Source organism: Pleurodeles waltl, chromosome 3_1 (assembly GCF_031143425.1).
Source record: "Pleurodeles waltl isolate 20211129_DDA chromosome 3_1, aPleWal1.hap1.20221129, whole genome shotgun sequence".
NCBI lineage: Eukaryota > Metazoa > Chordata > Amphibia > Caudata > Salamandridae > Pleurodeles > Pleurodeles waltl.
The window spans coordinates 325750487-325773582 of record NC_090440.1 but is presented as its reverse complement, the minus strand read 5'-3'; the positions used below and the strand labels follow the sequence as shown (position 1 = coordinate 325773582).

The following is a 23096-nucleotide window of genomic DNA, read 5'->3' as shown; positions in this document are numbered from 1 at the left end:
ACAAATCCAGCAATAGCTACTGAAGAGACATCTTCATTTGCCACACTTATTAGAAGTGCAGTTGAGACTCTTGACCTCATCTTACCCACACTGGAAGTTATTATAACACTATCGATGGAGGTTTTAAGTCGAGGACAATCTTCACAAGAGCCTTTGTTGCCATTTGATGAGGTGCTTACTTATGTACGGTTGGACACCTTCACAAAACCAGTATCTTGACCTCCAGTCAATAGACATGTAGAAAGAAGACACAAACCAGCTCCTGGAGACCAAGGTTTTGGCATTAACACCCTACTCCAGAGATTCTTGTGGTACAGGAATCTACAAGCCATACAAACCCAAATGCTTTCCCTACCACTCCTCCAGATAGGGAATCAAAGAGAATGGAAGCTTTTGCCAGAAAAATTCTTCCTCTAACCAGCCTGGCCCTCAAGTTGTTAAATAAATCATGGGCGAAAGTGACAGATGTTCTTTCAACGGTCTATGACGAAATTTGCCAAAATCTACCGTATTTAATCTCAGATGGACAAGATGCTGCAAAATTTTAAATAAAGTCAGGTTTTGACATTACTGACTATTGATATAACAGATGAAACAAATGGAATGCTTAGGTGCCCTGCCTGGATTCGGTCCACGGGGTTCTCCAGGGATGTCCAACAGTCACTTATGGGCATGCATTTTGACAGTTTTAAGCTGTTTCGAGCAAAAGTGGATTCAATCTTTCAATGGTTCAAGGTGGGTAAGGTCACTGCCTGCTCTTTAGGCTCAGCTCCACCTATTGGGCAACATCCCCAGCAACAACATCATTTTTGAGAGTTTGGAAGGAGTTATCAGCAGAGACCGTATTTCTCTCAGCAACAACAGACCTCTCAATTCCATAGGGGACAAGTCGGGAAGCTGGTCAGCAGCATTCATGTTATCAGGGGCTGCCTTCTATCCAAGCCCCAGCACTCCTTTTGCATCCTCCACAGAATTTCTTTAATTTAATCACGGGAACACAAGATTGCACGATTGGTGGTCAGATCGCCTCTTATGTCCCGGATCAAGGAGCATGACTTCAATCAGATTGATGGTTGCTCCAGACTGGGAAACGAGGCTACTCCCTACCCTTCCTTTCCTATATTCCAGACATATCTCCCACAATTCATCTTCTTCCGTTGGGTCACTTGTCTATAGTGCAAGGAGAAATTCTAGCTTTCTTAGCCATAGGAGCAATAGAGAGGTTCTGGTGTCAGGAATCAGGACTAGTAGTGAATGCTAATACTCTCCGAAACGTAAAAAGGGCTAAGGCTTTCTTCCCATTATAGATTTTCACCCTCTGGACTTCTTGCTTAGAAAAGACAAGTTCACCATGCTCACCCTGGCCCACGTTGTATCTGTCCTTAATCCAGGAGACTGAATGGTATCGCCGGACTTGCAGGACACATTTCCACATATCCATCCTGCAATCTCACAGGCGTTACCTGTGTTTTCCAGTGGGCAAAGAGCATTTTCAGTTCACCATGCTCAGGTTTTATCTAACCAGTGCCCCTCAGATGTGCACAAAGGTGATGGTGGTTGTTGCAGCCCATCATCTACGGTTGGGAATACCAGTCTTCCATATCTTGACAACTAGCTACTGAAGGCTTAATCACCTCAAACAGTTGCGAACCACCTCCAGACGACTGCTGATCTGTTGACATCATTGTGGTTTTCATTCAACATGCCAAAGTCACACGCAACTCCTTCACAACAGGTCCTTCTCATTGGAGCCATCATGGACATGATAGACTTCAGAGCCATCCCTCCATATTCTCAGAGTCCATAACGTTCGGGCTATGATCCCAATGTGTCTACCTGCAGCCTGGGTCTCAGTGAGGTTAGCGCTGAGTCGTTTTAGCCGCTTGTCCTCCAGCATCCTTCTTGTGGACCATAGGTTGGCATTGCTGGCATTGCAGGCTTTGCAGAATCTGAAGTCCCAGTGGGTTCAGCACCAAGTAAATATGTGAAACCAGGTGTTGGAGAAGACTGTGAAATACCTGCGGTAGTGGCTCCTCGACTGCAATTGGACCGACTGCAAACCTCTCTTTATACCCCACCCAAAAAAGAGAGTTGTAATGGATCCACCTCTACTTTGTTGGGGATGTCAACTGGGAGAAGTATAGGGCATTTACCTTATTTCCCAACACCTGGCAGGACCTTTAAATGTCAGGGTGGACAAACTCAGTTGATGGTGCTTAGCATATCACAAATACTGGTTACTCTCAAAGATGGCATAGGCTTCCAACAATGGGGAGAACCTTGCTCAATCTATTTGCCACTGCAGAGAACACACAGTGCTCTAGCTTTTTGGCATTGTAGAACCCAAGGCAATCTTCTTTAGGAGATGGCTTTCACCTACATTGGGCCTCAGGACTCCTTCACATCTCCCTATTCCCCACCTTTCCTATCCAGAGTACTCAAGAAGATTGCGAGATTGGGTCCAAGTCATCCTAGTGGCTCCAGACCAGGCTTGGATAGTTTGGAATTTTAGCCATGAGCAAATCTCCTGTACCTGCAGCAGGACTGGATTTTGCACCCAGGTCTGCACAGCCTACACTTCCATGCTTGGCGATTAGGTTGCAACATTTAATGACATTTGACTTTTCAGCTGAAGTGGTTGGTGTTATTCTAGCAGCCATGCATGTTTTCACCAAAACTGTATATGCAGGACGCTGAGAGAAATGTATTCCGTAGTGTTCCTCTAGTCTTATCCAACCCTTACAAGCTTCTTTATCTGGTATTTCATTATTTTTGTTTTTCATTGGCCAGGCAGCGCCTTACTGTGGCCATACTAATCGTCCATTTCTGCTCGTTTACATTTACAAGATCAGCCATTCAGTAAGGAATGACACATGTGGTCCCGCCTTCTTGTTTTGAAATGTTGCAGTGGGATTTAAACATTGTCTTGACTTACTTGATATGCTAGTCTTTCGAGCTTACGCAAAGTTGTTCATTACGTCTGCTCACACCTAAAATATTGTTTCTCATTGCCATAACATCTAACAGACAAATGAGTGAACTTTAAGCCTTGTCTTCTGTTACACCATCTGTATCCTTTTTTTTCTTGACAAAGTAGACCTTCGAACAAAAGCAGCAATTATGACTTAAGTAATAGAGACTTCTAGCTGCAGATTCCTTACCTTTTGGTTTTCCCACACGCCAGGTTGGATCCGGAACCTTTTGCTGAGCAATGCCCCTTGTGCGTGTCTTTGGGTGGCTCCATTTGGCTCTGCATGGCATCATTGGGGTTGTTGGCGCCGGAAGTGACGTCGCCTATATAGCCCACACCCAAGTGCGTGGGCTTCAGTTCTTTTCTTTCCGCGTCAATTAGCACAGATCCGGAGAGAGAGCTACTCTTCTGTCACTTTTTGACGGGCCTTTTTTCAACTTTTTGTCAAGTTTTGTCTTCATGTGTGCCTAGGGATGTCATCAAGAAAAGCTGGGTTCAAACTATGTGGCGTCAGTCACCGCGCTATGTTGGTTACAGACAGCCATCATGTTTGCCTATGGTGCTTTGAGCGCGACCACACTTATAAGTCGTGCTCGGACTGTGAGGCCATGGTGCCGAAGGCTTTGAGGGAGCAGGCCCTAAAGCTGCTTGCGCGCCAGCAGTCAGCAACACCGGCATACATGACTGAGGAGGTCTTGGTCTAGAAGGAGATCGCAGGACCGTTCCCAGAGTCGCAAGTCCTCTTCTTCCCATTCACTTTCCTCGGGACACTCGGGAAGGAGGCATAAAATAAGAAGTCCAAGAGAATTTTGTCTTCACCTCGTCCGTTGGCCGACAAGATGACTGCAAAACTTTGGCGTTCCCAGCACAGTTCTGCAGAGCTGTTGCTCTGTTTGACTCCGCACCTCCCTCCATTTCCGGGAGCTGTATCGACACCCGCTCAGATCAAGAAGTTTTAAGAGTCCATGTGCTGCTTATTCGAGCAGGCCCAACCCTCTGGCTTGCCCTCGGGCTCCATGGGGTTGGGAGGAGGCCCCAACCGGTTCCATGCCGGCAGCTTCTGTCTCAGCTCCAGGGGAGTCTCATCGATTTTATTTTGAATATGGACCAGTATCAGTCGTACACAGCCAATCTTCGCTGACACTGGTCCTGACACCGATGCTCCCGGCGCTGCCAGCACCTACCGGTGGTGGCAGCCCCATTCTTATTACTGAAGATCCAGAGCCGGAATGGTGTTGTACGACACCTATTCCGGCGCCAACAGGTGCCAGATCATTGCCTGAGCCTTATTTTTCTCATCCAGGCATGGGAGAAGAATGGGAGGGGGTCACTGGACCCTTTAGAAAACCAGTTTGAGAGATCTTTGGACTGGTATGAGGAGCTGGGAGAGGCCAGTGGGCTGGACACTTCTCCATATACTGGTTTGCTCTCTCCCCCCACTGTGGCTGTGGAGGAGGAAGCTTCCTGTGCAATGATTGCACGTAGGGCAGTGGAGGTCCTCAACCTCGAACTGCTGTCAGTGGCTATCAAGACAAGCATCTTGACGAAAGTGCTTCAGCCTGGGGATCCTAAATCTGAACCCCTTCTGCCCTTCAACAAAGCACTTACAGACGTCCTGCTCGGATCTTGGTCCAAGCCCAACACGGGGGCTCCTGTAAATAGGTAGTTCGCCCACCGCCCTTGCTCTGTACTGTGCAGCCCAACTTCCTCAGCTAACACCCTACCCCTGACAGCTTGGTAGTCCAAGCCTCCATGTCCCCTGGTGGATTGTTTTATGATTACCCCAGACAGGGAATCTAAGAGGCTGCACCATCTTGGGAAGAAGTTGGTTTCTTCCACCAGCCTGGCACTGAGGTCGGTGAACACCTCCTGCTTATTGGGCCATTTCTCATATACCATTAGGGATATGGTTGCGCAAATGCTGCCTCAGGTCCCTGAGGAGGCTTGGGCCAAACTCTCGCAAGTGGTAAAAGACGGAAGGGACGTAGCTAAGTTTACCATTCGGTGTGGATTAGATATGACTGACTTGCTAGGCAGAGCTGTTGCATCAACTGTGGCCTTAAGGCGTCACACCTAGTTGAGGACATCTGTTTTTTTTAGGGTGATATCCAAGCAGACCTGATGGACATGTCCTTAGATTGCACTTGCTTGTTTGGCGAGAAAGCAGACTCTGGGCTGGAGCACTTCAAGGAATCTCAGGCTATGGCCTTGTCCTTGGGCCTCTCAGGGTGACCCATTGTCCATAAGTCTGCTTTTTGCCACTTTAGTGGCTACGAAAGGGGATTGGTACTGTGCCAGGCCTATGCCGGATGCGGTTCCACACAAGCATGCCAGAGTATGCAGAGCCATGGGTGGGATTCCTTCAGACCTAGAGGGTCTGCCGACCAAAAGTCATCTGCCACACAGCCCCAACAGCTGCAGCCTCAAAGCCCTTCTTGTTTGGATGTTTGGATCTGCAGGACCATTCTGGTCCAGTCAGAGGGAGAATACACCATCATCTCTTCCACTGAAAGTCTGTAACATCAGACACATGGGTACTGCAGAGCATCAGGAAGAGCAGCCCCCCCCCTCTCCCCCACACTGGAAGTGTACTTTCATATTCCCATCCTGCCTGCCCACCGGGTTTACCTGCGGTTCAAGGTAGGCCACAAACACTTTCAGTTCACAGTGTTGCCATTTGGCCTTACCATTGTCACTCAGGTGTTCACCGAGTTGATGGCATTGGGTGCAGCTCATCTGCGCAGGTCAGGGGTATGTCTTTCCCTATCTCGACGACTGACTGTTGAAGGTGGGCTCGTCCCAGGCTGTTGTTTCCCACCTCCAGACTACGGTGACATTTCTTCATTCGATGTGTTCACTATCACACCTGGCTCCCTCTCAGACGCTCTCTTTCATCTGGTCTATTCTGGACACAGTGCAGTTTCGGACTTATCCTCCCGATCAGCGATTCCGGGATATTCAGGCTATGATACCTTATGGTTCATGCATCCTGCTGGTAAAACATGCCAGATGGCATATGCGGGCTCTGCAGTGGGACCTAAAGTTCCAGTGGGCGCAGCATCAGGGAAATCTCTCATACATGGTCCAAATCTTGGAAGGAACTGCAAGAGACCTACAGGGGCGGATTTTGAACTGTGATTGGGTCAGCATCAGACTCCTCTCTCATCCCCAACCAGACCTTACAGTAGTGACAGATGCGCCACTCAAGGGATCTGGTAGAAGTGGAGATTAGAGGTTTCTGGTCTCCAGTGGAATCCAGACTCCACATAAACATGTTGGGTCTCAGGGCAATATGACTAGCGTTGAAGGCATTTCTTCCCGCTGTCAAGGGGAAGTTAGTGAAGGTTTTAACAGACAACACTACCGCCATGTGGTACTGCAACAAGCAGGGTAGCGTGAGGTTGTTGACCCTTTCTCAAGAGGTCCTGCATCTCTAGACGTGGCTGGGACAGCAGGGCATAACCATAGTGGTTCAACACCTGCCAGGTTCTCTGAATGCCAGCGTGGACAAACTCAGCCGTCGATGCCTGGCAGATCATGAGTGAAGTCTCCCTTCTTATGTGATGCAAGGTCTCTCTCAGCAATGAGGAGAGCATTTGCTAGATCTTTTCACCTCAGAAGACAACGTGCAATGTGAGAAGCATTGCACGTTGGAGTTTCCAAGGCGGCAATCATTCGGCGTTGCTTTTCGTGTCGTTCAGGCCTCCTGTATGCCTTTCCACCCGTACCACTCTTGCCCAGAGTTCTCAAGAAGATCAGGAACGGCGGGCCCAAGTAATCCTTGTGGTTCTGGACTAGGCAGTGCAAGTCAGGTATCCTGAGCTTCTAAAAATGAGCATTGATCCTCCGATCAGGCTGCTCCTTCGGGAGGAACTTCTGTCAGAGCAACAGGGGAAGGTTCTCCACCCAAACCAGTCAACTCTGTGCCTTCATGCGTGGGAATTGAGCAGCAAAAGTTGACAGCTTTTGACTTTCCTCCCAAAGGATGTAGCGTTATCTTTGTCAGCTAGGCGTTCCTCCACAAAAAAGGTATATGCCTGCTGTTGGCAAAGATTTGTAAAATATTGTACAGATAAGTCTTTAGATCCTCTTTCTGCTTCTTTCTCTGATGTTCTTTTCATTCTTTTGCCCAAAAGGGTTCTACTCTGGGCACTCTGAAGGGCTATCTCTCTGCTCTGTGCGTCTTTTTGTGGCATCCTGATCAACCCTCTCTATTTAAGTCCCCTACTGTAAATGGGTTTCTTAGAGGGGTTGTACATATGTTTTCCCTACACCCTTTATCATGCCTCTGTGGGATCTTAACCTGGTTCTCACTTACCTTGTGTGCTCACTCGAGTCACTGCACAATTGTCGTTCCCTCCCCAGCTGCTTACCATCAAGACAGCCTTCTTAGTGGCAATAACATCTCTCCAGTGAGTGAGATACAGGCCTTATCATCTCAGCCCACTTATCTCCCGATATTTCCAGGCAAATTGGTGCTATGCATCCATGCCTCTTTCCTTTCTAAGGAGTGACCCCATTCCATCTGGGTCAAACTATTACCTTGCCCACCTTCTTTGCTCCTCCACATCCCTCTAAGGAAGAGGAGTGCCTCCACCAGCTTTGTTGTTCTACCTTGACTGCATAAAAGAATTCCGGGTGGATGACCAACTCTTTATGGGGTATGTGGGAGCAAATAAGGGTCGGGCAGTACAGAAGTGGACCATTTCAGGCTGGGTGGTTCTCTGTATTGAAATCTGCTATGCCCCGGCTAAGAAGAAGCCTCCTGAGGGCTTGCAGGGCCAATTCCACCAGGAGAAAATCTGTGCCACAGCATTAGCATGTGGAACACCAGTCCTGGACATCTGTCAAGCAGCATCGTGGGAATCTATGTGCAGCTTTCCCAGACATTACTGCCTGGACAGTCAGGTCCGCAGGGACAGACATTTGGCTCGTTTGGTCCTGCAGGTCTTTCTAGTCTAAAAACATTGTCCGAAGCCCACCACCAGGAGGCTATGGCATCTAATCAAAGGTAAGGAATCTGCAGCTAGAAGTCTCTATCAGATGAACAAGTTAACTTTGGTAATGCATTATCTAGTAGAGACTCTATCTAGCTGCAGATTCCTTACTCCCACGCATGCCTCCCTTCTCTGCATAATCTTTTACTAGGGTTAGGGTGATCCCTTTTTCAGGGCCCTAGATTGGACACACATATGAGCCAGTTCTTATCATGGCTCTGTGCTTCTGGCGTGGAAGGTTGTGATTAAAGTCACTGATGCCCGTGCACCTGGATGGCGCCTATATAGGTGACCGCAACATCACGTCCGGCCCCAATGATGCCATGTGGAGCCGAATGGAGCTACCCGATGGCGCGTACAAGGTGCATTGCTCAGCAAAGGTTTTCGGATTCAGCCTGACGCCTGGGAAAATCAAAGGTAAGGAATCTACAGCTAGATTGAGTCTCTACCAGATAATGCGTTACTGAAGGTAAGTTGTTTGTTAAGCCCTTTCTCATAGGGCAACACATCATCTTAACAACAGTTTATGCACTGCCTCATCTAGCAAAGGATCGCCCGATTCTAAGTGGGCTCTTACGTTTTTACATTGAGAGGCCAATGGGCTCTAGCAGGATGACAAACTGTTTGTCAGATTTCCTGAGGCAACGACAGGCAAAGTGATAAAAGGAACATTCTTTAGATGGTTTATCTTATGTGTTGAGATGTACTATCGGCTATCCAAAAACAACCCCCCAGAAGGCTTCTGTGCTCACTGCTCCAGAGCAAAAGCGGCTGCCATGGCACTAGCACACGGTGTGGCAGTCTTGGACATCTGCCAGGCTGCTACAAGGTTGTCCTTCCATATTTTCAATGAATATTACTGCCTAGACAGTCAGATGTGATGGGACAAGCATTGCCCGATCTGTCCTGCAGGATTTCCTAATCTGAGTCATTCCACAGACCTCCGCCTGTGACGTACAGCTTTGCTTTCTATTCAAATGTGAGTAATCTGTAGTTAGAAGACTCTCTCAGAAGCACAAGTTACTTCCTGTTCAGTTATGTCTAATCTGGTAGAGACTGTACGTGACTGCTGATTCCTCACCTAACCATCCTCCTCCCAATTCTGTAAAAATTGTGTCAAGCAGTCCAATTTTAATAAGATTCCATTACAAAACCTTTTGCTCGAGCACGTGGCATATATATAGATACTGGTTCTAAAGTAATGTCCTAGTGGGATGGAGGAGCACAAGGTATAAAGATGACACTTGACCATCGCCTGTTGCCACAAGAGAGAACTGCTATGCAAAAGTTTTCAAATCCAGTCTGACTCCTGGGGATATTCAAAAGGTGGGGAATCAGTGTTTAGGTAGTCTCCCAGTCTAGGTGTTACTGAAGTTAAGCAACTTGTACTTTTGGGAGTATAATTTCTCAATGATTGTAGTGCACTGCACTATGGATAAAAAGAGTGATAACTGAGGAAGTGGGAGAAGTAATTTGCTGAACTGCTCAGTGGTGGTCGCTCAGTGGCATACATCATGTGTAGCCCAGGAAAGTCAGCATAATGTTGAGATATCGATACCACCAAGAGAAATATATTGAGTACTGGTTGCTACTTCAGATATAGTTAATACAGTTCAGCCAGCATGGCTTAATCGCGGGTGGCTTTGTGGATCTCTTTGGTGCTGGGAATGAGCAAAGAGTTAACTACCTCTGTTAAATGCAATTTTAAGCCTACAAAAAGCCAAACCTATTCCTAGAGAATGGAGCTTGGAGAGTAATGGAGCAAATATTGCAAAGGAAGCGGGTGTTAAGCAGGATTAGGAATATGCTAGTTGAATGATTTTGAATGACAAAGCAAAGATAAATGTTTAATGTGGTTTATGTTTTTTACAGCTGTAATAAAGGCATGTAATCCTGTTGTGTTCAGCTTTTACAACTATTTACGGACTCACCCATTGCTTATCCGAAGACATTTCATCTCACCCGATTCTGTTCTTTCCACCACAAGTTTAACAACAGAGAAAAGTACTCTAGATGAAATCAACCTCATTGAAAGAAAGTTGTTCTTTACTACTGCCAATGCCCATTTTAAAGTAGGCTGTCCTGTATTGGCTCTTGAGGTACTATCTAAAATTCCAAAACTTAGTAAAAAAGATACACCTTCCAGCACTGATTTGCTAACCCCAAGTTCTTTAACGAAAAATGATGTGCCTCAACTGGGAGACTCGGCAGTTGATTTTGACTGGAGTCAGCCACTTGTCACAATTGATGATAGCCCACTTCAGCTAGACTGGGAAGAAGACCAACATACAGAAAATGAGATTGATGGTGGTACAACAGTGAAAGACTCAGAGTTTGAAAAGGCTCTTGGAAATCAAAGCAAAGAGGATCCCATTGATAAACATGAGACAGCTCAAGGTTTTAAACAAGAAGTTGATGTGATTGCAGAGCAACTTAAGTTTAGGGCATGTTTAAAAATACTTATGACAGAGCTGAGGACTTTGGCTACTGGTTATGAAATAGATGGTGGAAAACTTAGATTTCAGCTTTATAACTGGTTGGAAAAAGAAATTGCTGCTATTCATGAAATTTGTAATCATGAATTAGAAAATAGAGAAAATGAGTTTTCTTCTGAAGTATATACTAGCAGAGGAGAAGAGATTATTGATCATGATGCTATGGACAAAACTGATATTGGATCATATGAGCGACATCAGATGGAACGGCGGCGCCTACAAGCTAAACGTGAGCATTCTGAAAAGCGTAAGTGGTGGCTGCAGAAGAATCAGGCCCTTCTGAGAGTGTTCCTCAGCTATTGCAGTCTCCATGGAGCTCAAGGTGGTGGTCTTGCATCCGTGAGAATGGAACTCAAATTTTTACTTCAAGAATCACAACAGGTAAAACCAATCTGCTTTGCATTTGCTAAACCATGTTTGAAATGTCACATTAATCTATAACAATGTATAACACAAATAGTAAATGTTTAAAATAAACATGTTTTGACCGTCATTCTAGTTTTCGTTAAGCAGAATCATGCTTGTGTATCATAGTGTTTTAGGTGTGTTGTGTAATATTGCCAATTTATTTTACGAATGCTGATCTATGGGCGAGCAAATGTCAGTCACTGTTAAGTGGAGAGAGCTAGTCAGGTATGTTTTCTACTTTGAGTAGAAAAGCAAAAAAGCATGTAGGAGAGATTGAAAAAAAATCGCTAATTAATCCAAACTCGTAGAGGGAATGCGATGACTCTATGTGAAGTAACATTGTGTTAGGAGCCTTTTATCTCACGGTTACAAATGTTCCAAACTGCCTTTGGATAATAACTGTTTTATTTAAATGTGCATCATTACTTCGTATGAGAGACTTTGGCTTCTGAAGCAAGCTGTCCGTGTTTCGCTCATATAAGGGCATTTTTGGTATTGGCACACGGAATATGGGTAACCAATGTGTATATGGTCTTTGGGGAGATTTCCTGACTCTTCTCACCACAATTTCTCTATAGCTCTTTCCCACAAATATTGCATTCAACATAATCCAACATTTTTTATCAAATGGAAGAACAAAAGTTATGATTAGATGCAGGTAATTATGAATCTTTTAGTTTAATACAGTGTAAATTGATGAGAAAAAGCAATAATATATATCTCCCACAGATATCAACTCTGTTGGTTTTGGATTATAGTCAAATTTCCTAAACCACTGAGTTTCGTGCACTTATGCACCATAGAAGAATGAAACGCATTTCAATTGAAATGAGCTACTTTTGTTTAACTATGAATTGTCAGAGTTATGGAACACAGGTGTTACTGTCTTTGGAACAGGGGTGTATGTATCATATCTTTTTAAAGTCCTGTGTTGTGTGAAATACACAAGGCTCTCCTGCGAGGCTTTGGTTAACATGGTGTATGTTTGGGTTGAATGTTTGTTAATTCATGTAGTGCAAAGATAATTTGAAAACCTCTGTAAATAAAGTGAATGATTAAGTTGATCATTTACATTTGAGGTATATATGTGTGTGTGTATGTTAAAAGAAGGTGCTGTGTGGCACTACAGCTCCTGTACCTTGAGCGGCATATGGCAAGTGATAGGAAAGTTAAATTCTTCCAGGTTACTGAAGAGATGTGATCTTGGCAAATATTTCCAAGCTGAGATCCAAATGATAAACAGTCATAGGCTGTAGGAAGCTAGCTCTGTATATACTTTCTCAAAGTGAGAGATGGTGTGCACAGAGTCTAGGGGTTCCCCTTAGAGGTAGATAGTGGCAATAATAGATAATACCAATGCTCTATTTGTGGTAGTGTGGTCGAGCAGTAGGCGTATCAGAGGGTAGTGTTAAGCATTTGTTGTACACACACACAGGCAATAAATGAAAACACACACTCAAAGACTTAACTCCAGGCCAATAGGTTTTTATATAGAAAAATATAATTTTCTTCATTTATTTTAGAACCACAAGATTCAGAATTCAAGTAAGTACATTAAATGTAAGGTACTTGGCATAGGTACATTTATAAATTTGAATGAAAACAGTAATGTACACAGTTTGGGATAAAATGGCAATAAGCTATTTTAAAAGTGGGCACTGCAAAGTTCCTGGGGGAGATAAGTAAAGGTTAGTTGGTCAGGTAAGTAAAGCACTTACAAGTTCAGTCTCCGGGGTATATGCAGCCTACCGTTGGGGGTTTAAGTCAACCCCAAACACCCAGCACCAGCAACACAGGGCCAGTCAGGTGCAGAGGTCAAAGAGGTTCCCAAATAACATAGGCGCCTATGGAGACCAAGGGTGCTCCGGTTCCAGTCTGCTAGCAGGTAAGTACCTGTGTCCCCGGGGAGCAAACTAGGGGGTGGTTTTGTAGAGCACTGGGGGATCGGGGGGGGGGGCCCAAGCAGGCACACAAGATAAACCCTCAGCGGCACAGGGGCGGCCGGGCACAGTGTGCAAAGAAGGTGTCAGGTTTTACATTGAAATCAGTGGATGGACCCGGGGGTCACTCTGGCAATGCAGGCTGGGCACAGTGGGTCTTCTCGGGCCAGCCACCGACTGGGTAAAGATGAAGGCTATATAACCACTAAGGGTGTGGGGTAGTAGGGGGTTGAAGGTGGAGTTGGACCAGTGTTCCCTCAATTGGCGGTATCGATTAGGTCGCGTTTTAGTACGAGAGGGGGAAAGCATGTGTGGAGAGTGTCTCAGGAGCGAAAGGCTGTGTTGTCCTAAGAGGGGAGGGGGGGAGTTCCCTTAAGGACTAGGTGGTCTCACACACATAATAGTGTCTTGCTTCATCATTTGACCACCTAGCCCCACCCAAGTAAGATGGTACTACTTGGGCGGACTCAACCTCTTAGTTAAAAGAACAAGAGGGAGTGCTGAAATTAAACTGGCTGGATAAATTACAGGGATCCAGATGAGGTGGAGATAAAATTACCATACATGTCACCAATTACTATTAGTTAAAGTTTAATGGGGGTGCATGTTGGTAAGGTTAAGAACGGGGAAGGAGGCTCACTAGAGGATAATGTCTCTTAGAGTCTTAAAAAGGAATACGTATGACCAACATGTTTCTGCCCTCTCGAAGTGCTGGTAGGTCAGGGGCATTCGTCAGGGTCTAGGATCCCGGAGCACTAACAATAAGTGAAGTGCTCAAAAGTGAATTCTAAAAAGCCCACCTGAACAGGTGGTTCATGGTATGGTAGGTCCCGGAATAAGGGGCGAATGGCCTCTGGTCTGGGTAGAGCCGGGAGAGGGGTATCCCCTTGTAGTCACACTCACTCCAAAGGGATTACCATGGAGAGTACCTACATGCCGGTGCCAGACCTTATTCCGGGACCTACCATACCATGAACCATCTGTTCAGGAGTGAGGTGAGAGTCCCTTTAAAGATGGTTTCTTCTTGTTGCTTTGGACAGAGCCAATGTCCACGGGAGTTTCTTGGTCCTGTGGGTTGCAGGGCAGTCCTCTGAGTCGGCAGAGATCGCTAGTCACGCTGGATGCGTCGCTGTCGCAGGTCCTCTGAATCTGGAGACAGCCCAGAAGGGCTGCGGCCAAAGCAGTTGTCGTTTCAGTCTTCTCTGCGGGTTTTCAGGTCAGCAGTCCTTCTTGTTCCGGGCATCAGGGATCTGATTTCCTGGGTTCAGGGTCACCCCTAAATAATGAATTTAGGGGGTTGTTAGGGCTGGAGGGCAGTAGCCAATGGCTACTGTCCTTGAGGGTGGCCACACCCTCCTTGTGCCTCCTCCCTGAGGGGAGGGGGCACATCCCTGTTCCTATTGGAGGAATCCTCCAAAACCAAGATGGAGGATTTCTAAAGGCACGTGTCACCTCAGCTCAGGGCACCTTAGGGGCTGTCTTGACTATCAGGTGACTCCTCTTTGTTTTTCTCATTATCTCCTCTGGACTTGCTGCAAGAAGTGGGGGCTGTGTCCAGGGGGTGGGCATCTCCACTAGCTGGAGTGCCTTGGGGCATTGTAACACAAAGCCTGAGCCTTTGAAGCTCACTGCTAGGTGTTACAGTTCCTGCAGGGGGAGGTGTTAAGCACCTCCACCCATTGCAGGCTTTGTTTCTGTCCTCAGAGAGCACAAAGGCTCTCACCCCAGGGGGTCAGGAACTCGTCTCAGTGGCTGGCTGGCACAGACCAGTCAGTCCTGCACTGAAGGACTGGGTAAAATACATAGGTCTGTGTGCATTTTTTAAATAAATCCAGCACTGGCATCAGTGTGGGTTTATTATTCTGAGAAGTTTGATACCAAACTTCACAGTATTCAGTGTAGCCATTAGGGAGCTGTGGAGTTCGTTTTTGACAAACTCCCAGACCATATACCTAATATGGCCACACTGTACTTGGGGAGGTGGGGGATACCTGTATTCCCTTACCTGGATGATGGTTGATCAAAGCCAAGTTTCCAGAGTTGATGTTGCATCACTTGCAGTTGACAAATCATTTGTTGTTCAACCTGGGCTTTTCAGCAGGCCCAAGTCCCACCTAGTGCTCTCTCAGCGCATCCTGCCCATAGGGGCACTTCTGGACACGATGGTGAATTGAGTCTTCCCTCCTCTTCAGAGGATTCTAGATGTTCAGGCTATGATTGTGATGTTTCAGAATGGAGCAATTGTTTCAGTTCTGAAGGTGTTGCGCCTGTTAGGTCTGTAAACTGCCTGCATTCTGTTGGTCACCCATGCACACTTTCACATAAGGGCCTTCCAGTGGTGCCTCCGCAGGCAGTAGTTTAAATACAATGGAGATCCCAAAGAGATCTCCACCTCCAGTAGCCACAGTGATAACGAATGTCTCCACTCTAGCGTGGGGAGCTCATCTTGGGTATCTGGAAATCAAAGGACTTTGGTTTCCAGAAGAACAATTGTTTCATATCAATCTGTTGAGATTGTGGGTTATACGTCTCGCTCTCAAAGCCTTTTTCCCTTCTGTTTGCAGTCAGTAGGTGCAGGTCTTAACAGACAATACTGCCGCCATGTGGTACATAAACAAACAGTGAGGACTAGGGTTGCATGTTGTCCGCAGAGACTCTGCGACTCTGGTCTTGGGCTCAGGAACATCAGATTTGTGTGATTGCAAATCTGGCCAGAGTTTTTCAACGTGCATGAGAACAGTTTCAACTGGCATTTTTCAGCCAGTCACAAATGTTCTTCAAATTTTTTCGATTATGGTGGACCCCTCCGATAGACCTTTCTGCCTCTTGAGAGAACATGCACTTCCTGTCATTCTGCAGCCTCCAGGATCCGGTGCAGGGAGCACTGGGGGATGTGTTTTAATTGGACTGGTGCTCCAAGTTGCTTTACATGTCTCACACACCCCCTCCTCCCCCCATTATCTTTGAGTCCTCGATTTCTGAGGAAGATTCTCCAAGACTGGGGCCAAGTTATATTAATAGCCTCGGATTAGCCTCAAAGGGTGTTTTACACAGATGCTCTTCACCTCTTACTGTGCCCTTCACTCTTTCACTCACAGGGCAGACTTCCGCTGGCAGTTGCAGGGGTAGGTTGTACACCTGCATGCATAGAGATCAAACGGGACAACCTGAGTTCACGCCCCCATCCCCCTCACCACACTACCTCCAGCCCACCCCCTCTGTGGTGGATGTTATTTTATGAGCCAGAAGACAATCCACCAAATAACTTTATTCTGGAAGATGTCCTCCGTTTGTAAAGTGGTGTAAGGAGAATTATGTAGAACCTTTAAAGGCCCATTTATCTGCTATTTTGCACTTTCCTTGGTGCTGCAAGGCGGTGCAGTTGCAACACTTAATGGCTTATGGCTTCCCCTTCAGCATTTCTTTATATTCCAGATCAGCCTTGTCTGTTTAAGTCCCCTATAGGTTTGAGGTTTATTAAGGGACTTACTGACAAGTATCCTCTCACTCCGTTCATTGTGCCTCAGTGGGATCTTAATTTAGTGCTCACTTATCTTATATGTTTTCCGTTTGAACATCTGCAAAGTTGTCTGTTAAGGTTGCTTACTTTATAAGACAGTATTTCTGATTTCTGTAACATCTGCTAGACGAGTTAGTGAGTTGTAGGAGCTAAGAGCCTTTATCTGAATGTGTCTCCATGGGGAGGAAGGGTGGAGTGGCTCTCTTATACTTCAAAGGACTGACTAACAACCCCCCTACACACACACACACCCCCCCCCGGCAGACAGGACTGGTCTGAAGGGGAACTGGTGCACTTCAAAACCACTCTTTAAAGTTTCCACCCTTCAGAAGCATTTTTGGGTTTATGTACTGGGTCTCTGATCCCATCAAATCGGACACTTAAGGACCTACACCTGGATTCTATCAGAGGGACTGCTTGGCTGCCCAAAGGACTCATCTGGACTGCTGTTCTGGAATTACTATTCCTGCTTGTTGCCCTGTTGCCCCTTGACCCTGCTGGAATGACTCTGCCTTCTCCCAAAAGTGCTCTCCAAGGGCTTTTCTCTTGCCCTGATTTCTGAGGGGTAACAAAGACTTCACCTACTTGCTTCTAGCTAGTTCACAACTTCAGCGACTCCCACAGCGATGCTGCTGCCCGACGCCGCACCACTGCCTACCCCGGCTCAGTGATCCTCGCTGAACTCAATGACCGCGGCCTGCAACCCAAATCTGACGTTGCTGCTACACCACTAACGCAGTGTGATCGCAGCACTGTGAAGTCTGCACATCACGTCGTAACCAACTGGATTCATCTACCCCGTGTCAGAAGGAACTGACTCCTCGTCACCGATGCCACATCAGCTCCCCTGCAACCAGAGAGAACCGACGCCTCGCCTCCCCTACCTTGCGGTACAGAACAGATGCCTCACCTTCCCGGGCGCCATAAGGGACCAACACCGCACCGGCTCCAGGGAGGCCTCACCGCCCGACTCTGTGCAACGTCGTTGGTTCTTGGTTTTCAAAGGTACTGTGCCCGGGGTTCCGTGCGACTCATTGATTGGTGCCAGTGGCTTCAGTCTATTGGTATTGACTCCGTCAACGACATCATGATAGCCCCAGTTATTTCCATTTCATTTCTAAGCACTTTATTTTGATTTACTCTTTAACAATTCATATCTTGGCTTGTACACATTGATTTTCTAACATTTTTACCTTATTCTATTGAGAAAAGATTATCTGCTTTTCTAAACAGCTTTGGTGTACTTTTGAGGTGTTTTCACTGGGTTACTGTAGGAGATAATGCACAATTACTTCACACATAGCCGTCTTAGTTAAGGCTGACTGCTCAGTGCCAAGCTACCAGAGAGTGGGCACAGGATGATTTGGATTCTGTTGTGACTTGCCCTGACAAGGATTGTGGTCCCGGGTCTTTTCCTCTGCCAACTAAAGACCGACTTTCTAACAGACATGATAGTTCATCCTGCTAGGATGGCTGGGGATGAATTTTACCCAGCCCCACACCTCAAAGGGCTTTCCTCCTGCACACACAAAGGAATCTGACACAAGGCTTGGTTGCCTTTTGTCACTCCCAGACAGTTTGGATGCTTGGGAGCGAAGGGGAAGAACTTCGCAGAATCAGATGTGGGGGTAGTATAGGGAACCCCACACATGAAGGCTGGCACCAGGTAAGAATATATGACCTCCAGAGCCACCATTCAGAACACTCTTGAACTGTGCACATTACAGGAAATGACTGCCCTGCTGCCAGAGGATTGCCTTGATTTCTGCAAAGGAAGACTGGAAATGCTTACCTTCATCTCAGGCTAACCTGAGTAACTCCAAGGGACAGTTCACTGACATGTTTGAGCTACAGGGACACACCACGCTCCAGATGCCTCCCTGTAAATACCAAGGTGACCTGCTGCAACTCTACCTGCCTGAGCCCTGCTGGTCTGAGTTTCTGATCTCCAAGAGGTGCCCCCAATGTCTGCCTCCCCCAGATCCTTAACTCTTGGCTGGCACCAGTTTAAGCTACTCCAGAGAAAGTGGGGGAAATCTCAAAGTTGGGGGCGCTTCGCGAACACAGACTGGCCCGTTTGCGCCAAAACTCTGCCGCCTGTTGCGACCATCATTGCAAAGCTCCTGTGAAACCTACTCTTCCCAATACAGTGACTGACAGTGACGACTGGCAACACGTTAACTGCACTTTGCACTGCAGCAAGGACAGCTGCTGTGAACACCAATTCGACGCTGTACTGGCTCTTCACGCTGCAGCGACAACCATCCACAATGCCCAGGCCTCCACTTTGCTCTACAGCGACGACCATCCGTGATGCTCTTTCTGCTTTCTGCTCATTGATGTCTCCTCCACCTCAAATAGAATTCTTTGCGTGGGACTTAGAAGGTGACTTTTCCAGCAGGACTAGCCTGGTCCCGGTTCCCTGCATATAACTTGTGCTCTATCGTGGTTGTAGGAAAATAGCTCCTTGTTGCACTTACCCCTCCACTTTTCGCCTGATATTGATGCTGACTTGACTGAGAAGTGTGGTAGGACCCTGCTAACCAGGCCCCAGCACCAGTGTTCTTTCACTAAAAATGTACCATTGTTTCCACAATTGGCACACCCCTGGCACACAGATAAGTGCCTTGTAAAAAGTACCAGTGGCACCAAGGCCCTGTGGCCAGGGAAGGTCCCTAAGGGCTGCAGCATGTGTTGTGCCACCCTAAGGGACCCCTCACCTAGCACATGCACACTGCCATTGTAGATTGTGTGTGTTGGTGGGGAGAAAAAGGCAAAGTCGACATGCATCTCTCTCAGGATGCCATGCACACAAAATACTGTCTGTGGCATAGGTAAGTCACCTCTCTAGCAGGCCTTTAAGCCCTAAGGCAGGGTGCACTATACCACAGGTGAGGGCATAGCTGCATGAGCAATGTGCCCCTACAGTGTCTAAGACCATTCTTAGACATTGTAAGTACAATGTGGCCATATTACGTATATGGTCTGGGAGGTTGTCAAAACCATCTACACGGTTCCATAATGGCTACACTGAATACTGTGAAGTTTGGTAGCAAACTATTCTCGGAATAATAAACCCACACTGATGCCAGTGCTAGATTGATTAAATAATGCACACAGAGGGCATCTTAGAGATGCCCCCTGTGTTTTACCCAATCCTTCAGTGCAGGACTGACTGGTCAGTGCCAGCCTGCCACTGAGAGACTACTTTCCGACCCCCTGGGGTGAGAGCGTATGTGCTCTCTGAGGCCAGAAACAAAGCCTGCACTGGATGAAGGAGCTTAACACCTCCCCCTGCAGGAACTGTAACACCTAGCAGTGAGCCTCAAAGGCTCAGGCTTCGTTTTACAATGCCCCAGGGAACTCCAGCTAGTGGAGATGCCCACCCCCCCGGACACAGTCCCCACTTTTGGCTGTAAGTCTCGGGAGATGATGAGAAAAACAAGGAGGAGTCACCCCCTCAGCCAGGTCCACCCCGAAGGTGACTAGAGCTGAAGTGAACCCCTCCTTCAAAATCCTCCATCTTGTTTTGGAGGATTTAGCCCAATAGGAATAGGGATGTGCCCCCCTCCCCAAAGGAGGGGGGCCTTCCAGCCCTAGCACACCCCTAAATTTAGTATTTAGGGGTGACCCTGAACCCAGGAAATCTGATTCCTGATGCCATGAACAAGAAGAAGGACTGCTGACCTGAAAACCCTGCAGAGAAGACTGAGACTACAACTGCTTTGGCCCCAGACCTACCGGGCTGTCTCCAGAGAACCTGCAACAGCGATGCATCCAGCACGACTAGCGACCTCTGCCGACTCAGAGGACTGCCCTGCAACCCACAGGACCAAGAAACTCCTGTGGACATTGGCTCTGTCCAAATCAACAAGAAGAAACCATCTTTAAAGGGACTCTCACCTCACTCCTGAAGCGTGAGTCCCCAACACTCTGCACCCGACTCCCCCGGCCCATGTCCAGAGAAACCAACACTGCAGCGAGGACCTTCAGGTGACTCCCACAATGTGCCACCCTGAGACGACCTCCCTGCACCCCCACAGCTATGCGTGCAGAGAAAATCCAGAGGGTCCCCCTGACCGTGACTGCCCGGTAACAAAGAACCCGATACCTGGAAGAAGCACTGCACCCGCAGCCCCCAGGCCCGAGAGGAACCAACTACCAGTGCAGCAGTGACCAGCAGGCGGCCCTCATCTTTGCCCAGTCGGTGGCTGGCCGGAGAAGCCCCCCTGTGCCCTGCCTGTATCGCCAGTGACCCCCTGGTCCCTCCATTGAAACCAATACAAAATCAGACACCTACTTGGCACACTGCACCAGGCCGTCCCTGTGCCGCTGAAGGTGTATTTTGCGTGCCTGTTTGGGACCTCCCTCCCCCGGGGTCTGCTCCCCGAGTATGCAGGTACTGGAACCTGAGCACCCCTAGTCTCCATAGGCGTCTATGTTATTTGGGCCCCTCTTTGACCTCTGCACCTGACCGGCCCTGTGTTGCTGGTGCTGGGTGTTTGGGGTTAACTTGAACCCCCAGCGGTGGGCTGCCTATGCCCCGGAGACCGAACTTGTAAGTGCTTTACTTACCTGCTAAAGTAACTTGTACTTACCTCCCCCAGGAACTGTCGAATTTTTCACTGTGCCCGCTTTTAAAATAGCTTATTTGCCATTTTATGCCAAACTGTGTACATTACTGTTTTACTTCAAAGTTCTATATTTAGCTATGCCAAGTACCTTACAGTTCATGTACTAACTTGAATTCTGAATCTGGTGGTTCGAAAATAAATTAAGAAAGGAATATTTTCATATATAAAAACCTATTGTCCTGGAGTTGAGTCCTGGAGTGTGTTTTTCCATTTATTGCCTGTGTGTGTACAACAAATGCTGAACACCACCCTCTGATAAGCCTACTGCTCAAACGCACTTCCACAAATAGAGTATTAGTATTATCTATTATTGCCACTGTCAACCTATAAGGCGAACCCTTGGACTCTGTGCACACTATCTCTCACTTTGAGATAGTATATACAGAGCTAGCTTCCTCCAGTGGTCGACTTGAACTTTCTACCAGTCTAGCGTGACCAGATGACAGTGAATCGCGCTTTATGCTTTTAGGAGCTATTTTTACTAGAAACTTTAATTGAATATCTAAAGTTCTTTTGATTGGATTTTTCGTCATGCGTGTATCATTTTATTTTATTTATACATTAGATTTTTTCTTGTATTGCGTTTTTTTGCTGTATTTGTGTGTGTGTGTACTGCACAAAGACTTAACATACTGTCTCTAAGTGAAGCCTAGCTACTTTTTTTTTTTTACAAGCTCCCAGAGGGTAAAGCACAGGTTAATACAGTAACTTTTATGGTACACCCTGTCGAGGATTGTGATTGTTCCCCAAGTAGGACTTCCACCCCTCTCAACACCAATAACCCAATTTTAACACACGTTTTAGGTAACTCACCCAGTTTCACCGTTCATAATGTTCTAAGGTGGAAGGTTGGTAGTACCTGTTGTAAGCCTCAGCCCCTTAGACTGTTGTGTATTTCAGCCCCCTTCAAATCCACATCATTACCCAGCCACCTTATTAGCCACTGCTGTTAGCTGCTGTTTAGTAGCTTTCATAGTTAGGTCCTTCACTGTCATTTGGGATCTAGTAACCTTACTTATAGCCCGCCTACTCCTGTCTTTGCTCCAAATCAGTTCTGAAAGATGCGCATTGAGGTCTCTGAAAAATACTGCAGTAATCCTAATCGGGAGTGTTGCACACTGATATAACATATGTGGGAGGATTATCAGTTTTGCTATGGCAGCTCTGCCCATAGGTGATAATGGCAATTTAAAACAAAAAGAAGTCTACTGTCTATTCACATTCAGGGCCTTTGCACAACTGCTGGGCATCAACCAGTGTTCATTATGATATATACGTACACCAAAATACCTGAATGTTTCTGCCTCCCACTTGAGTGCGACATTATTCATGGGTTGTCCGGAGGACCCTCCACCCCAGTCTCCTAGGAAACAGACATGGTTTATCGCAGCTGATTTTTAAACCAGACAAAGTAGAACCGCTTCTAGCTAGAGGACAGCTTTCAAAGACCAATAAACCATATTATCTGATAGAAGCTTCGAGCTGTAGATTCCTTACCTTTGAATTCCCTTTGAAATTTTAAGACCAGGAATCAGGTAAGTCATGGGCAGTTCGGGAATGGGAAAACCGGGGTTTTTCAAGAATTTCTCTCTGTAAATCTAATTTTACCTAGGCTCTGAGTACATATTCAGGCATATCTGGACACATGGTCAACCCTTGCAAAAGAGGTTAGTGGCTTGCTTGAGGGGCCCATAGATGCAGTTGTAGTACAAGCCCTGAACACTAGACCCTGGGACCAGATAGCTTCCAGATGTCCTTCTACGAAAACCTCTGCTCTTCATTCTGCTGGATAAGCCACTGGTGACCGTCACACACTTGTCTGGCCTAGCTCCCAATGTGCGTGAAGTAGGTGTATTCTCACACCAAAGCCAAGGAAGCACCTCAAGATGTGTGTGTCATTGGCTCAACAGTCTGTGATTCTAGCCCTCTCGAACAAGGATGCAAACATATTTACAAATACTTTGACCAAATTTGGGGAGGTTAAAGCTGAGCTTGATAGTCACCGATAAAGTTGGCTTTTATCGCAAAGACATCAGAGTGACGTTATCAGGAAACTAAGACACATGGTACAGAAGGCTTGCAGAAAGATGCTCTTCATGATACCCCTGTTTGTGGAAGCAGAGAAAGCATT

General features: G+C 46.8%; 1 protein-coding gene across 2 annotated transcripts in view; it reads left to right on the top strand.

Moving 5' to 3' along the window:
* Window positions 1-23096, top strand: part of DMXL2 (Dmx like 2) — a 1615381-nt gene that overhangs the window by 833531 nt on the left and 758754 nt on the right. For both annotated transcript variants that reach the window (XM_069222485.1, XM_069222484.1), the window contains exon 24: window positions 9841-10844. In XM_069222485.1, coding sequence (XP_069078586.1) covers window positions 9841-10844 — 1004 coding nt within the window. The remainder of the gene's footprint in view (window positions 1-9840; window positions 10845-23096) is intronic.